The 16,673-nt window shown below is 48.8% G+C and overlaps 2 protein-coding genes across 3 annotated transcripts in view; one reads left to right on the top strand and one right to left on the bottom strand.

Annotated features, from left to right (window-relative positions):
* SLC22A23 (solute carrier family 22 member 23) overlaps positions 1–4,059 on the top strand; it is a 114,942-nt gene extending 110,883 nt beyond the window's left edge. For both annotated transcript variants that reach the window (XM_082320873.1, XM_082320872.1), the window contains one exon: positions 3,278–4,059. In XM_082320873.1, the coding sequence (XP_082176999.1) occupies positions 3,278–3,635 (358 nt within the window). In that variant the 3' untranslated portion in view covers positions 3,636–4,059. The remainder of the gene's footprint in view (positions 1–3,277) is intronic.
* A 5,120-nt stretch (positions 4,060–9,179) lies between these two features.
* Positions 9,180–14,897, bottom strand: PSMG4 (proteasome assembly chaperone 4; the record flags this gene model as incomplete). Its single annotated transcript, XM_082312799.1, has 3 exons — positions 9,180–9,340; positions 14,546–14,621; positions 14,709–14,897. 3 exons carry the CDS (start codon positions 14,895–14,897, stop codon positions 9,219–9,221), a joined length of 387 nt encoding a protein of 128 aa, XP_082168925.1. The 3' UTR covers positions 9,180–9,218.
* Between the last annotated feature and the right edge of the window lie 1,776 nt (positions 14,898–16,673).

The following is a 16,673-nucleotide window of genomic DNA, read 5'->3' as shown; positions in this document are numbered from 1 at the left end:
CAAAGCCCTAAAAACCTGGTCTGAATTCCGTGTTGGCCCTGCTTTGTGTGGGAGGCTGGAGTAGGTGCTCTCCCAAAGTCTCCTCCAGCCTGAGTAGCTTTCTGGCTCTTTTGTACTCTGAGCCGTGCCACGTGTCAACCCGTTTGCTCAAGACAGACAAATGGCCATCTGAAGATTGGATTAACATTTCTCTGCTCCCTTGAGCAGTGCTGAGAAGGGCAAGTCCCCTTTCTTAGGTTTAGTCTGGTTCGAGCAAAGAATATCAGTGGGGATGTTTTGCTGCTCTCTGAAAAAACACAGTGGTAGCAAGCGATGAAATTCTCCCCTGTCAACAGGGAGGCTTTTTCTGAGGACACAGTTTTGGACCAACATCCTTTTGCAGTTTGCCCATGCCAGGACCATAAGCCTCATGCAAACCATCCTGCCTTGCTGCCACCGGGCAAGCAGAGGTCGGGGAAGGGGCTCTGATCACCCATGGGGCCATGCCGTGGGAAGGCCCCCCACAGCAGCTGCTGCCAGGCGGAGGCGCAAGGGGAGAAGCTGGGGCTCACTGTGGGTGCCAGCAGCCCTCACACTCCCTCCCTTGGCTCCACTCTGCACCTCGGAGCGCGTTTGAAGTACAGACGCTGGCCCCGAGCCACGGGAGACCTCGTACTGAGGAGGAGCAGTGCCTCGAAACACCCTGCATGTTCTTGGTTTGCACCTGCTGCCCCATGACGCATGCAAAAAGAGTGTGGATTATGAGGGTGCTGCCTCTCCTGCCCTGTATCCGTTTTCCTGACATACACATGAACAACAAAAAATTCCTGACAGTATTTTCAGGGCGTTTTGGGTTTGTTTTTTTTTTCCATTTTCATTTTTTCAGTATAGTCAAACATTAAAAAAAAAAAAAAATCTTCTAGGATGCATACCAAAATGTATTTTCAAGCCACCTTCTGCCAGGTTTTGATGGCGCTGGATAAAGTAATGCCTGCTCTAACTACTGACATCATATGGAAAAACTTTTTTTCCCCTCTGAATCTGAAGCCGCTTGACCTGTAATGACAGAGCCATCTTTGTTGTTGCCTTTTCCTGTTTCCTTTCAGCTTGCTTGATGTCCTTCTACAGCGGCTTTTAAAACTCACCTCAGGTCCTTCTCGGGGTTTGAGATACAATTTAGCAGTAGCGAACGCTGATGTAAATGAGCCAGGCTTTTGTTGCTCCCAAGCCAGCTTGGAGAGTGCTTTGCCATGCATTCGGGGCTGGTTGTGTCGATTACTCATGTGAGGGTATTAATGAAGTTGCAGGGAGGCCAGTTGCACAATGGGCGCATTCAGCTGGGTTTCTAAATTGCCATCGGAAAGCTGGCAAGTTTTAATAAGGGCTTTTGCGGTATTTGGGGAAATCACTGTTGTCCGTGAAAGATGCTGTGCTGAGTCTGGAGAATTAGAAGATACATACGTGAATTTTTGATCCAGTCAGTGTCCCAAGAGCATCTTTTGAAACCTGTGCTTGCTGCCCTTTAGCTGCCAAGTAAGCAGCAGTGGATTTTGGAAAGGATCAGGTGAAAATTAGCTTTAACACAGTGGTTGGCTGAGTGATTTTGGCATTTGTAGGTTTATAGTGCTGTGATTTCTAGTATGCTCAATAGTCAATGAAACTTTTCTTTCCAAGTAGTTGATGTAAAGCAGTTCATTTGCCTTCTGCAGTTGTCTTCTGTAAGGTCTGGTTATCATTAATAATTACATCTCTGCCATTGGGCCAGGAACTGAAGCACCTGAGCCCGTCTGATCACCAGAGGGTTTGGGATTAGGTGGCATCTCCCGGAGGAGCCGCAGGAAGCATGCTGCCCGGGCAAGCTTGATGGGGGAGTGGGGAGCAGGGTGCCAGCGATTAAGCTTACAGGGAGACCTCCCTCTGCAGGCAGCAGGGTCTTTGGAAAATGAAGGACAAACTGCCACTCTGAGATATTGCTAAAGCGAGTCGCTTGAGGGTGACGCTCCTCTGGCCGGAGACCTCGGTCGTGCCATGGCAGGAGGAGAGAATGGTCTGCCCCAGAGAAATGCCTGCGGTGCCACTTCTGTATGGGGTCACCCAGCAGGATCAGGTCCCGGGAGCACAAGCTGTGCCTCAAAACGAGGTGGGCGTGCGCAGGCGGCCGGGGGTGTGCCAGGCCTGCCTGCTCCGGGGCCTGGAGAGACGCTGAGGAGCAAGACGAGGAATTGCAAGAGAGGTTGCTGGCATAGCCAAGCATCAGGAGAGAGCACTGACTTTGGCTTGCACAAGTGACTTTCACACTTGTGAGGAAGATGAGGTTATTTTCACACTTTTTTTTAAGCTTTAATGTGTTTTCACTGTTTTTTGGTGTGCATGCATGATCTCAACATACAAGTACATTGCATTTAATAAATAAGCATTTCTGCCATAAAGAATATTTTATGAAGTTACCTATTTATAATTTAAGCATTTCACCAATGCTAACCTTTTTGTAACCTTTCTGTGATACAAGAATACACAAGAAAAGCAAGAAAGAGTGAAGTGAGGGACTGACCTCAACTTGCACAGTGACTCAAGAGGAGGTCTCGGAAATTAATCCCAAACTCTTGTTCTCCTATTCTGACCGCTAGCTATGTTCTCTTTTTTTTTCCTGAAAATTATGCATTTTTTTACAACATCGGTGTTTTGAGAGGTTCCAGCCATAACATGTTTTTATGGAGAAAATATTTCAGCACTCAGTGTTTGGTATAATGAATCGAGGCAGGGGTCTGTAAAGTCTAATCTCCTGTCTCCACTCCTGATTGATGCCAGATACTTTAGAGGCAGTCAGAATTGACTTCTGCACCTACTGCTTCTTGGTGTGTCGTCTAAGCTGGAGAAGGCTGGCATGCTAAGCAAAATCCAGTTTTCCCTCACTGAATATGGGAATACTTGGAAATGGGAATACTTCAGGGGGCTGTCTACACACTCACATGATAAAGCTCCTCTTCTCCTTATGTGGGGGCAGTTATATGGGTATGAAAAGATACTTAAGCGAGTAGAGTTATTTCCTCACGCTGAGGCAAATAGGCAGCAATGATCTACAACAGCAAAGCAACTCCCTACTGGAGTAACTGTGGAGTATGAAAGCTGTGAGCAAACCAGGTTTGCCTTAGGTATTTTGGATGCCGGGGTGCATGGCAGACAGGGGCGTAGTCTGGGGGACCCGTCGGGGCTGTGGGCTCCCCACCGCAGTGCCGATGGGGCTGCAGTGGCAGGAGCGGGCTGCAGGGCCGGGCTCTTACCTCTGCTGTCTTTGCAGGGGAGGCGGGCTGGGGCTGGTCCTGGCCAGCGCGGGCTTCGGCCGCCTGACCGCCCCCATCATGGAGCTCCACAACCAGAAAGGCTACTTCCTCCACCATGTCATCTTCGCCTGCTGTACGCTCATCTGTATCATCTGCATCCTGCTGCTGCCGGAGAGCAAGAACCAGAACCTGCCCGAGAACATCCCGGACGGGGAACATTACACCCGGCAGCCCCTCCTGCCGCACAAGAAGGGGGAGCAGCCCCTGCTCCTGACAAACTCTGAACTCAAGGATTACTCCGGCCTCCATGACTCGGCAGCTGTGAGCGACGGGATCTCGGAGAACACCACTGCCAACGGGATGAAGTCGATGTAACCGGGTGGATTTTTTTTTTCCTTCTTTTTTTTTGGTTGGGTTTTTTTTTTCCTTCTCCTCTTTCTTTTGTATTTTATTTGATGCTGTTGTGCAGGAAGAGCAGCACTTTGGGCAAAGGTGTTTTGCACAGATTTTACAAACCAGTGATGGAGCAGACACAGACTTGGGGGAATTCAACTCTGCTGCTAAAGCAACTTTTTGGCATCTTCAACTGTTGTGCAGATTGCTCTTGAAAAAGTTATGGGGGAAAGACTCATCTGAGAAAAGACCTGGCTGGAGGTAGCCCTTCAGAACTCTTTTTTTCCTGCCATTAAATATGTATATTTATTTTGATTTATTCTCAAGAAGCACTTTATTTCCTTTTCCTTTCATAGATCACAAAAATGAAGCCATCTTATTATAAGAGGTGCAGCCATTCCAAGAAAGAAACCATGGGGGGGGGGGTATTTTCTGTTTTGTTTTTGTGTTCCTTTCTTTAAAGGAAAGAGGGATCCACTGCAAAGTTGAATTGACTGAAATTTAGACTTGTGCAACATTCTTCTGCCTGTCTAGAAAGTCCAAGCACCCAGGTTGCCTGCTGTGTTTGTATACACAAAAAAAAAAAAAAAAAAAAGAAGAAAAAACAAAAACAAAACCTGTTGTGACTCTGACTGCATTTTAGGCAGCTTATGTTTGTTTTTATAGCCCGTGTGCACTTAAAAGTTACTTTCTAAATTAGTACTTTTTTTTCTTTTCACCAAATGCAGTGAAGAAAATCCTACCCAAACAAGCTGATTTTTCAATGAGAATCAGCCTTCTGCATTTTAACAGTCCATTAATCTATTTTAGCCAGTTCCTGCTGGTCTTTAATAGTAATGTAGATGATGTAAATGATTTGATGAACGATGCAAAAATTAGTTTTGCCAAGAATGGCTTTAATTACCAGGAGGCCGAGAATCCCTGATTGAGAAGAGCATAGACCAGCAGGGACAAAAAGTAAGGAGCACGGGCTACGGTCTGTACTTTTATTCCAAAAGGCAGCACAGCTGGGATTCCCGCTCCTGGGAAATGAGTGTCCTGGCATTGCCTTACCTGTTTGTAGAATGAGGGCTTTTGTTTTCAATTTAAGTGGACAAAACGCTTAAGTGACTGTTGGAAAGGAATGAATTGATAGCCTGTGAATAATGACTTACAGTCTGCTGTTGGCCATCTTGAGGCTTTTAGAGATGTTTTCTGGTTCTGACCCAAGAATATACAGTGAACTCACCCAGATTTCCCCCCCTGCCCCAACTGCTCTTGTAGGATTTTCATTCAGGAAAAAAAAAGTTTACTTGAATTGGATCGATCCTACTCTAGGCTAAGCAAAGTGAGCATCCAGTTTGTCTCCTACTGTGCAGATGGCACTTTGATAGTGGCCACTTGGCTTCTCTCCTCCAGCCCCCAAACCAACTATTTCCTTTGGCCGTTGGCTTTTGGTTCTCACTGTGTGAATATCATGAGGATCTAGTTCAATGCAAGGTCTTCGTAAACAAACAGCTTTCTTGCATTGCAGTTAACCTCCCTGCTCTCCCTCCCTCTTCTCCTTTCTCACTCAGGCCATCCATTTGTGATTGCTCAGTAGTGCAGACGTTCAAACAAACAGAGCAGCAGGATGTCGATGTTGTATTGAGTGTCCATATGATTGCCACTTTGTTTGATGTACATCTGGCGTTAGTATGCATGGAAAGCGCTCATTTGCACTTTCCTCCTCTACCTTCCCTCCCCCTTCCTCCTTTGCTGTATATATTGTCGACTAACTACTGTACCTAACAATTTCCATCCTCCATTAGGCTGCCGATGTCCTCTTACAGGCCCCAATAAATCAGAGATACGTGCTCCGCAGCAGGCTTTGCAGTAAGTGGTGCAGCCTCAGACGCTGACGAGTGCGAGGGGACAGGTAGACCTGCAGAAGCGACAGAGATTGTTGTGTTCAAAGTAACAATGTTGTCCTAAAGCTGCTAATTTTTGTACAGAGGATGTGGACATTCGGGTTCTTCTTGAGCCTGGTAAGAAACACTGGACCAGTTGATGGTAGTTTTGCCCAAAGTTACACTACTGTTTTTTTTCACCTTTGCTAGACTTGCTGTGACAGCCAGAGCCCGATCTTCCCTATGCTCAAGTTTTATTGTCGAGCTTGAGTGCGGCTGCTTCTCTTTTTGTTCTGCGATGAGACTTCTGCAGTCTGCGTTCACCTAAGGAAAAAACCCAGGCCTTCCCCATTCACGCAGTATTCACGTGCCAAATTTGTGCAATAACTCTTGCCTTCGATATGAGATGCTTGTTGCGAGCCACACACATTTGGGGGGGCGGGACGGAAAAAGTGGGTTCACAACAAAAAATTGAAGAAGCAGGACAATTCTTAATGGAAAAAGGCCTGACAGCGGAGGAGCAGGGGCGAGCGCAGAGGTGAAGAGCGGCGTCCTGCCACCCATCGTGCCGTGGAGCCAGCGGCTCCTTCCTTCGTGGTCTCTGTGCGTGTGTGCGCAAGCTACGGTACGGCTCTTGTAGACCATCCACAAGCCTATTAAACCGGCTGCTTTTAGCACCGTCAGCGGTCCTGGTGTGCTCACCGCTGTTGTCCACAGCACTTTATCGTTTCCTATTCTGGTGGTTGCTCTCTGATGACAGACGGGCCCAGGGAAGAGAATGGTTGTTTAAACATATCAACGTTTATATAGTAAACAAACTAGGTGACAGGAACACGCAGCAATTTATTTTTTTAAAAATTCCTAGAAAATTGACTTGATTTGCTGCTTTTTGGGGTTTTTTTGCCTGAAACCAGGTAGTCGGTACTGATCTTCTGCAACACGGGGAGCCCCAGCTTCTCAAGTTGGTCTGGCCCTCTGCCTCAGTCATGACAATACAACACAAACTAATTTCCTGCCTTGGCAGCTCCAGTTTTGCTCCTTTTCCTGAAAAGATGAATGCTTCTGTGATGATTAGTTTTTTCCACACGCACTCACAGAGTTGGAAGGCTTTTGCTAAGCGTATCTTGTGCGGAGGAGTCGGGGACCAGGGGATGCAGGAGGGGCAGAAGGGAACCGCGGAGATGCTCGCCCTGCTCTGCCTCGTCCTGCGGCAGGACAGGGCGCTCCGCGGGGGTCCCAGCCTGCCGCACCGCCGGCCCCTCGGCCGCGTCTCCTCCGCAGCCGTCACTGGGAAAGGCTTTTCTCAGGCGGCTCTTGCTGGCCACCACAACAGGGGAAGCGGTCAAAGCTGTCCTGTCCATTTTGGCCTTTTTCTGTGAACCTTCGGTAACCTCTAAGCCCACCGGTGGATTTTTCTTTGGGTTTACCATTTAAGGGCTTTCTTCCATCTTTGTCAGTTTAAACAAAAATGTGAAAGTGACATTATGCTTGATCTTGGGGGCTTTGTCCCCTTTTAAGGTTTCAGTACTGCTTTTGTTGCCAGACATGCTGCAAATGGATAACGACAGTCACCTGTTTGCAAGCGTTTTGTGGCCGTTCAGAAAGGGGGTTGTATGATTTACTTTTTGGTTTCATTGAGCAGGCTTTTTTTTTTTTAATGGAAGTATTTTACTTAACTGTTGCCACTTCCTGGAGCCAAACACTACAGGTCACCAAATTGGAAGCAGAAGTGCCATTAACTGAACTCTGTGAATGTCAAGTCAAGTTGCGCCTGTAGCTGGCACATAAGACAACACTATGAAGTGGGGGGATGATCTCCCCTGCTGTAACTTTTTTTTGGGTTGTTTTTTTTTTTTTGTAAGAAAAATAAAATGACAAACCTCATTTTAAATGTATTGTGTAAAATGTTTCGGGAAAGGAGTACGGTGTGTTATGTCTAGTGGGTGAGACCTCCCTCCCCATTTCAGTTTCTGATGAAGTTTTAAAGAATCGTGTTACTGTATGTTTTGATCATGAATAGTCTGGTGGTGCTTCCTCATAGCACAAGCTTAAATCAAGTACTGAAAACAGTCTTACAAGCTAAATGTCTGCATGATGTTACATCTGTTGTACCTACTGAAAAGAACTTTGTATGTAAATGTACAGAATAAAATGACGTTGTCCCATCAGTTTGCTCTCCTTGGTCTGGCTCCCTCGCAGTGACTTTGGAAACAGCCCGGCAGCAGCTAATGTCGGCGACACCTCAGCAAACAGTCCTACCCTCCTCTACAAACAGAATGAGCTGGTTGTAAATCAGGCTAATTAAATCAGCGCATTGATTTGCAACTAATTATCCTTTAGAGTCAATCACAGAAGAATAGTTGACTCTGTTTCCTGGGTGGTGTAAATTAAAAAGAAAATACCCTCCAACAGTTGCTTTTTTACTATTCTGATCTTGAACCGTGGCCAAGGACCGGCGGCTCTTCCCACCAGGTAAGGAAGGACCCTCTGCGCCCACATCAGATCTGCAACGTCGAAGCCGCTGGGTGCTCAGACCCCTTCGGACAAGAGAGTCATCAGGGGCTGCGCCTTCTACGTCAGCAACCTCTGGGTTACAGGTTTTAATTGCTGATTATGGCACCCCAGCAAGGTAAGTTCATCAGTTTTCTGTAGTATGTTAGGACAGTTGTTTAGCAGCGGCACTAGTAGTTTTTGTTTGTATCGGAAGCTTTTACACCGGAGTCGGGGCTCAACTTGCAATGCAATAGAAATAACCTGGACTGGCTCATCAGGTTGCTACGCTCAGCGTTCCTCCAAATTGCTGGGAATAGTAGGTGGTGTGCCATAGCACAGCACCTATCGACGGCTGCAAACGGTCACCGTGCCGTTGGCTCTGTGGTTGGTTTGGGCTTTTCTGTATAGTTGACTTTTAGCTGCCCTTCTTGTCGAATAAAGTAGCACTTGCGCCTGCCTTTGAAAGGACACCCATCCTACCTAAAAGCAAGTCCAGAGATGTAGCAGCAGGATGCTTTGCGGTGGTGGTAGCGACTGCTCTGATTTTCCTAATGAGTGTGCTCAGTTTACACACATGATGCTCTTCTAGCAGCCTGACAGATTGATCTATTGCTCCAAAATTCACACTGGGCTTTTTCCTTCTACACGGCCCTCGGGGATGTAGAGAAAACCCTTTGTGAAGCCCTTCTAGTGTTCTCGGTGCCCAAGAGGCAGAAGGAAATGCAGTGTTTAGCACTAGTACTACGACCACCAGGGGCTAAGAAGGTAGAGCAAGGTAATGCTCATTTTATGTTACAGCTTTTCAATACAAAAAATAGGGGCTTTATTATTATTTGAACACTAAAAGCTGCAAGACTGTGTTCAATACTACTACTACAGAGTAGATTAATTGTACAAGGTAAAACTTGGAACTGATTTCCCAGCAGATCCCAGTACTGAATGCAGGCTAGATGCTGCAGGCACTTTTATGATGACATTCTCATATAGCAAAGTATTTTTTACTCACCTGTCCCCTACTTAACAGGGTAGTAAACTTGAAAAAAAATAATCCAGCTCCAACTGTATTTAGGTCCAGCTATATTTAATAACAACTGCAAATTCAATGAAAACAATACAAAACAAATATACTAACTCAATGTCAGTGTGAAAATTGCAATCAGTTTTTCTAAAACAAAAACTCAGGTTATTTTGCAATGAAGCAAAGTCAGAACTTCTCTGGAAAAGCCATCATTTCTTCTTTGATCCTGTTTTCTATGAGTAAGGTGAAATTGCTGTCTGTGTTTTGAAGATTGTAGCTGACAAATACCTGTTTTTTGGTCTTGCTGGCTAAAACACAAAACACAGTATTCAGCCATAGTTTGCTCTTACATAAAAGTGATGATAGTATTCAAGCAAGCCTTTTAAAATGCCATAGCATGCAGATTTCTAAGACAACATTCTCCACTCTTGCTGTGCTGGACCCAGTTATAAAGGAATAGCAGAACAAACGCCTGAGCACGTTTGCACGTGGGGCAAAACCATGCACGTCATCGAGATGGGCAATATAAGCCTGGTGACCATCGACTAGTTTTTGGCCTGATGCAAAAAGCCGTTAGTCACTAGAAAGCCTCGCAGTGCTTTTAGTGGATTTTGGACGCTTCTTAAATATAGCACAGTTTAAGTGAAACCACAGACTATACCGAACTCCTAGCACTGAAATCTAGTTTACGAGTTGGTAACTCTATGCTGTGAAAAACACTTACAGAGGGGAAGCGCACAAGAAAGCGATTAGGCCCTCGTTAACAAAGTTCTCTTTTATTATGAACGCCTAAAAAGGCCTCCAAAAGTGTGCACCGCTCTTGTCTAAGCCTGCTGTCGATAATTTTGTTCCCTTTAACCTTTATTTATACGGTGCCCATGAACACTTCAGGAGGCTGGGGCACCTGGGTTGAATATGATGAAGCCAAGCACAAGTTCCAGGCTACTGTCATGGCAAATACCTAGAGACAGGTGCTATAAAATTAAGCACTGCCTTCCATGACAGAGCTAATTAACAGTGACAAAAATAACGTCCGCTGAGGCAGGAAGACTTAATTATCAGAGCAGAACAGATACCACCAAGAAGTGTTTTACAAATAAAATGGAATCCTACTTAGATTTTACTACAGTAATATTGCAAATTTGTAACTCTCTTTATACACTGCTAAAGCAAAACTTTGTGAGGAATGTAAGCACCGTAGAGGAAAAATAGGCACTAAATTTAAAGTGGCGTTGTGGGAAATAGAAGACAACAAAAATGGTATTTGGGTCACGAGATATTCCTGGCAGGGAATGCGCTGGGAGCTGGCGATCCCAGGGAGAAATCAGACTGTTCTGCTGAATATTCAAAAATATCATCTGAATTTCAAAAATTGAAAATAAAGACACCAGAACACCTAATAGCTCAATCCATTTTAAATGGAAAATTAACTACAGGAAACCTACACATACATATAAAATGTACTTAAACGGCACTTTTGAGGCATTTTCATTACACAAATCAATTTATTGTCATTTTCGGTTCTAACAGGTTACCAGCTTCCTGGCTTAGCGAGTAGAGCTGCTTCTGAAGCACAAGGACTCATTTGCCTTTTAAGACTTGGCACTACAAAATGCTGATACATAACGCACCACGTTGCTCTGATTGCAAAAAAAAAATTAGTGCTTGGTGCCAGATTTTGTGGTATAAAGTAGCATGTTTGGTAAGCACTAGTACTTCATTATCATGCCCTAAATGAATGTAATGCTAATTCTGAACTAATTAATACCATTATCCTATCTAACGAAGCTACATCGTACACTGCAGTGTCAAACTCAGCTTCTTAATTATGTTTGCGTGAGATCCGATTGAATCTCTGGGATGCTGTTCCAGTCCCCGGGAACACTGTGAATCCCTCAGGGCTGCCTGCGCCGAGGAGCTCTGCTCCCAGCGCCGAGGAGCTCTGCTCCCAGCAGGACCCCTTCTGTCCCCACTTCCCTGGGGATTCATTTGGACACGTGGACTCTCGTGAGAAGGACAGAAGAGGGAAGATCTTGTGCCTCCATGGAAGACCATCTGCAACTTCAGAGTAAAGCAGAAAACCGACAAAGACAAGGTCTACCTAAAAAAACCCTTCAGCAGGGCTGCTTCACACGCAGCCTGGCTGCTAACCCCTGTTGCTTTTTGCGGGGAAAAAGCTTCCTCGGCAGCCCATCGTCCGGGATGTGCGGAGTGCCGAGGGGCACTACGGCAGCACTGACCTGCTCCTACCGCAGGGCAAAGGCCCGAATCTAAGCTTGAAGAGGATCCCAGTGGAAGCAGGAGAACGGAGAGAACAAGTGTTAGGCATAAGTTTGTGGACCATTCGTGGTGGAAAAGAGGTGGGGGAGAGGAGAACTGTGCCCAGCTGGGAAAGGCTCAAAGAAGAGGTGGAGGTGGTCTTCACCAAAAGTCTGCCAGGCCCTACAGGGGGAAGGTGAAGACACGGCGGTATTCAGCAATCACTGCGGCCGAAAGCGCTGGGATTTCAGGATATGCAGGTAAGGGAGGCACTAATGGACAAAACCTCCTCAAGAATCGGAATCCGCTAACCTACAGGAAACAAACTTTCAGGATTTGCGTTTCTTGACTAGGGAGACACATCTCCTGCCAGAGCAATCAGGCAGGGTGGTGGGAAACAGTCCCTGCACCTAATTCAAACAGATATAGAAATAGGTAGGAAGAGGAATAGGAATATGGCGAATGTGTCTTCAGCAATGGAAGAGAAAAAAAAAAAAAAAAACCAAAACCAGCCCTGAAATAAGGGAGAAGATGATAGAGCCAGTGCACCAAATGCAGCTGTTCTGGCTAGGACCCCTGCCAGGCTACACAGAAAACAACGCAAGAATGCGTACGCTGATGCACGGCAGCGCTGAAACTCTGCTCCAGGGCGGGGAACCTGATGTTGCAGAACAAAAGGCAGGTGATGGAATTTGACTGGGAGGTATAAGAAATAAAAATACTTAAGTTCAAATGGCATCGTATGCTACTTAAGTTAGTGCCTGCAAAGACCAGAATGGAAACAGCATGGAAAAAATGGTGACAGCATAGGAAAAAAAAATATAGATACTGCCTGCCTGAAGATTACCACATGGCAGGACGGTTAAAAAGGCAACCTTGGAAGTACAGCTACAAGTCAGACTTGGCTGTGAATAGCACCTCTGTTATTACAGAATTCGTGGGAGTGACAAGGATTTAATTTCCCAGAGGAAAACTTACCAGTAACAGCAAAGCTTGGTATTTCTAGTCAAGGGAGAACACAGATTTCCTTACCGAGCACTTTGTGAAACAAAGAAGATACAGAGATGTTTAATGATGATCTTGCAGATCCAATGGTTTCAGGAGAATAAACAATTTTGGAATAAGTGACCGTGAGCTGACTTAAATTGCTGGGCTGACAAAAGCCAGCCTAAAAACTAAGGCGTAGGATTTCAGAAAGAAGATTTATTTCTTTTCTCGAAACTCAGTTACGATCAGGTGAAGAGGAACCACATCATAATTCTTGAAAGCCAGAAGTGTATTATTGATTTTCTCTTTCCAACCAAAGGTGAAAAAGGTCTATAGGCCTTCCTCAATACAGTATACCTTAAGCAGGATAGCACGAGTAAGAATTATATCTGTAACGAATATAAAAGGGACTGACCAGCAAGGAAAACTGCAACCCAGAGGTTAGAGAGCACAGACACAGAGGAATATGGCCCAAAAGCCTAGCTGGGCCGCTGCTGGCACAGAAAGCTTAAGACAAAATAATGAAAGATACTTAAAGCACAAACAGAAAGAAAATAGGAAGGTGCATTATGCTCTGAGGATAAAGAGTAACCAGTATCCCAGTACCAAGCAACACTATCAGTTCTCAGTAACAAAGTATGTAAAATTAGCAATGTAAATGAGAAAAGGACCTTAAAAAAAAAAAAAAAAAAAAGGCAGCAAAACTTAGACCACTTACTGGGGAAAAAAATCAGGTGACCCGGACAGCCTCTCTCCTACAACACTGAAAGAACTAATGTAAGAAATGACAAGTTATTACCAACTCTAGCTATGAAATCTGTAATAAATCTTTAAGCGTGAAGATAGCACATGTGCTAAAAAAAAAAAAAAAAGAAAAAGGTGAGGGTGGGAATCACTGAGCCAACTCAGAGCTGTTAGCTGGACTCCAACACTACGCAGAAGCTCAGAGCAAGATTCAGAAGAAATGAGTAATGAGGAGACCAAACAGAAAATGGAATAAACTGTTACAGTTTATCCAAAGTAAACCCTCTCTGACTACATTTTTAGTAACTGACTTCTTAAGGATAATGCACTAATTACACATAAAGAAATCCTATTATGCAGTACCCCATAGAATTATTACTTAAAGTAGAAACGATTGAACCCGACATGTAGAGAAAGAGCTGCCACCAGGGGAGACCAGAGTAGTTATTAAAAGATAAGTTATCAGGATGAAGAAAGGATGCTACGACTGTTTTTCAAAGACCAGTCTTGTGAGCAATCCTTTTTTTATATACGCGTTAGCGGCCATGGAGAGGAAGCAAGCGTAGACTCGTGAAACTGCCTGACAATACAAACGCAGGACACATCGCCCATGACGAAGATCAGCACACAGATAATTAAGAAGAATTACGTGGCCTTTCCAACTGAAACGACAGAAGTAAGATGAGATGGAGCAGCACAGCATCTTGCATTTAAAACCCGGTAACGAGTACTTCAGCAGTTCTCCAGCTGGAGCCGCGTCAGGTACTGGTGGGTGACGATGAGGAACCGGCATGATGCCGCCGCCAGAGATGCGAGGGTGCTAGGATGCATTGGGCCAAGTATTTTTTTAGAGGTACAGGAGTTTGAAAGTTAGCATTCAGATTCAGAAACCTGGCTATGTCGGCATTGCACCAGGTATAGCAGGACACTCTTACAGGTGCTGCAAACGGAGGCGTCCCGAGCGGTGCCCCTTACACGCTGCAGGGACAGTCCGATCAAGCGCCGGCATCTGTGAGATGATCCAGGGCTTCCCGGGCCAGAACTTCTCAGAATTTGGGGGCTAAAAGGTGCGAGGTGCGAGGAAGGTCGCCTTCATCTTCAGGCAAAACGCAGGTGCCTTGCGCTGTGACCGTCCCACCCCGCGGCACGGAAGCGCCACGGCTTCATAGGGAGAGGGATGCCGAAAATCCCACTCGATAGGGACAAGCGTGTGCGCCCCCTCCCTCACACCCAAAGCCAGGGTCAGGATAGTAAATAACACGGGTTTGGGGGTGCTGGACGTGCCCCGAGGCGGAGACCCGGCCGGCTGAGGCCGGGCAGACCGCTGCCCCGCTGAACAACGCGCATCCCGGCGGCGGCTGCCCCGCAGCTGCGGGGCCGCCCGGCCCTGCCGGGGCCAGCAAGCGCCGCACCCCGCCGCGCCCGCCCGGACCGCGGGTGGCGGCTCCCCGGCCGCCAGAAACGGCCCGGCCCGGGCCCGACCCGCGCCCTCCCGCCGCCCCGGCCCCGGGCCCCGCACCTACCCAAGCGCCGGGCCAGGCAGGCGGAGGCGGTGTCGGAGGGGTCCCCCAGGAGCGAGGCGGCCACCGGGACGCTGTCCTGCAAGCGGAGCACAGCAGAGGGCAGGGCTTAGTCGCCGGCCAGCGCCGGGCGGCGGCCGCGGGGCGGAGCGGCGGGGACACTCACACGGGGGCTGCACATGGCGACGGCCAGGCTGGCGAGGGCGGGCGCGGCGCCCACCCAGAGGAAGAGCGAGTCCCGCAGCCGCATGGCGTGGAAGTGCACCCGCTGCTCGCCCAGCCGCCCGCTGAAGTCGTGCAGGGCGATGCTGCCCGCCGCCGCCGCCGCTGCTCCCCCGCCGCCCGCCGCCTCCATCGGCCCTTCTCCCGGCGCGGCCAGGCCTCAGCAAGCAAGGCCCGAGCGGGCGGCCCGCCCCGCTGCCCGGGGAGGCGGCGCTTCGACGCGCCCGCCCCGGCGGTGCCGCCCCCGGCGCCGGCCCTGCGCGGCCGCGGGGCGCGGGCTGGCTGCGGGCGCGGGCCCCGCCGTGGGTGCGCGCACCGCGGGTGGGTGCGCACCCCGCTCCGTGCGCAGGCTGCCGCCCGCCCCGCGTACCCCCGCTGCCCGCTCCGCAGGGGGCCGGGGCCGCGGGATTAAGGCGGCGGCGGCCGCAGGGACGGAGCGGCCCCGCTAGGCGGCAGGGGAACCCCCGCCTGCCGGGGGACGGCCGGTGCGGCGGGGTTCAGGCGGCCCCGGGGGGAAGCCCCGGGGTTTCAGGGGAAGGGGCTGGCGCGGTGCTGTGCAGCCTCGGAACGCCACCCCACCACCCCGAGATGGGGGGGAGGAGGAGGGGGGGGGGGGAGGAGGAGGGGGGGGGAGGAGGAGGAGGAGGAGGAGGAAGGTCACGGTGGCCTTGGCTTCGTTCAGCTCTGGAGGCTTTCAGGGTTGCGGGGGACCTACCAAGCGAGCGAGTGGGGTTTGCCGAGGTCCGCAGAACGGGACTGTGAATTAAAGGCCCGACACTGGGTATGAATTTCGTGCCCAGCGCACTTCTCACCCGGGCACAGCTAAGCTGGGCATCACAGAAAAGGATTTTCCTTAACTGTGCTGTCTGTCGCTGGTAAGAATACAGGCAACGCGCTGATGGCTCTGAGCCCTTTACAACTGGAAACCTGTATTTTTGAACCACAGGCAGGGCGTCATCTCTGCCTCAAGAACAAGCAAGTTAATGACACAGATTGGGTTTTTAGTTAGTGTTTCCTCTGCCTCCGATTTTGTATGTATTTCTAGAAATCAAAATTGTCATTTCCAAATTCTAAACGTTCATTTTCACGTTGAAGAAACAGGGGGAAGAAAGGAACTGGTCATCACTTTTCTTCCCTAAGCCGCTCCGGTTCTTCTGGCATCTGCCAAAAGACAAAATCCTCAGCCCTGCTAATTTCTGCCCGTGCTGCCGCAACGACGCTAAATCCCGGGAGGCAGCTAAGCCCGGCTTAGCTGCCATACCCCGACGTCCCATGGCACAGGATCAGCTCGGGGAAAGGGGGGGGTCGCAGGCCACCCCCTCTGCCCTACATTTGTCACTTGCTGCTCGCACAAAGCATTGTGGGATGCATGGTGGCAGACTCCCGCTGCGCCTGTCCCCCGCCTCGCTGCTGCGGCTGTGTCAGGCTTGTGCTGGTCCCCAGCTCTCCCCCGCATCCCCGCTCTGCAGCCCGGCCCAACCCTTTGCCTCCGCATGGGTCAGCCTCCTGCAAGGCGAGTGTGTGCAGAGGCTGGGGCTTGTGCTGGGGCTCCAAAATCAGCCTTGCCCGGCCCCGGGAGCCTGTTGCAAACTGACACTTAGCCTGTGGCAACCGTGAAGATCAGGCAGGCAAACAGGTGACAAAAGCCACCTTGGAAGGGGCGAGTGCTGGCTGCGTGTGCCAAACGCTTCCCCCTGCCTTGCGTTCCTCTCTCTGCTCGCTGCGGGTTCGCTCCACACTCAGCGGGGGGGTAAGGCTGTCAGCTAAAACAGGGAAAGCTATCACAGGCTGGGAGCATTGCAGAAATAAAAATCTAGGCACTGGATAAAATATCTGCCGGGAGCCACACATGTGGTGGTGAGATTCCTGTGATTAGACACCTGCGGGTGATGGAGGAGATTTGCCCCAG

This window comes from Platalea leucorodia (assembly GCF_965183815.1).
Source record: "Platalea leucorodia genome assembly, chromosome: 1".
NCBI lineage: Eukaryota > Metazoa > Chordata > Aves > Pelecaniformes > Threskiornithidae > Platalea > Platalea leucorodia.
Note: the sequence above shows the minus strand (reverse complement) of the source record. Positions and strands in the feature narration are given on the sequence as shown.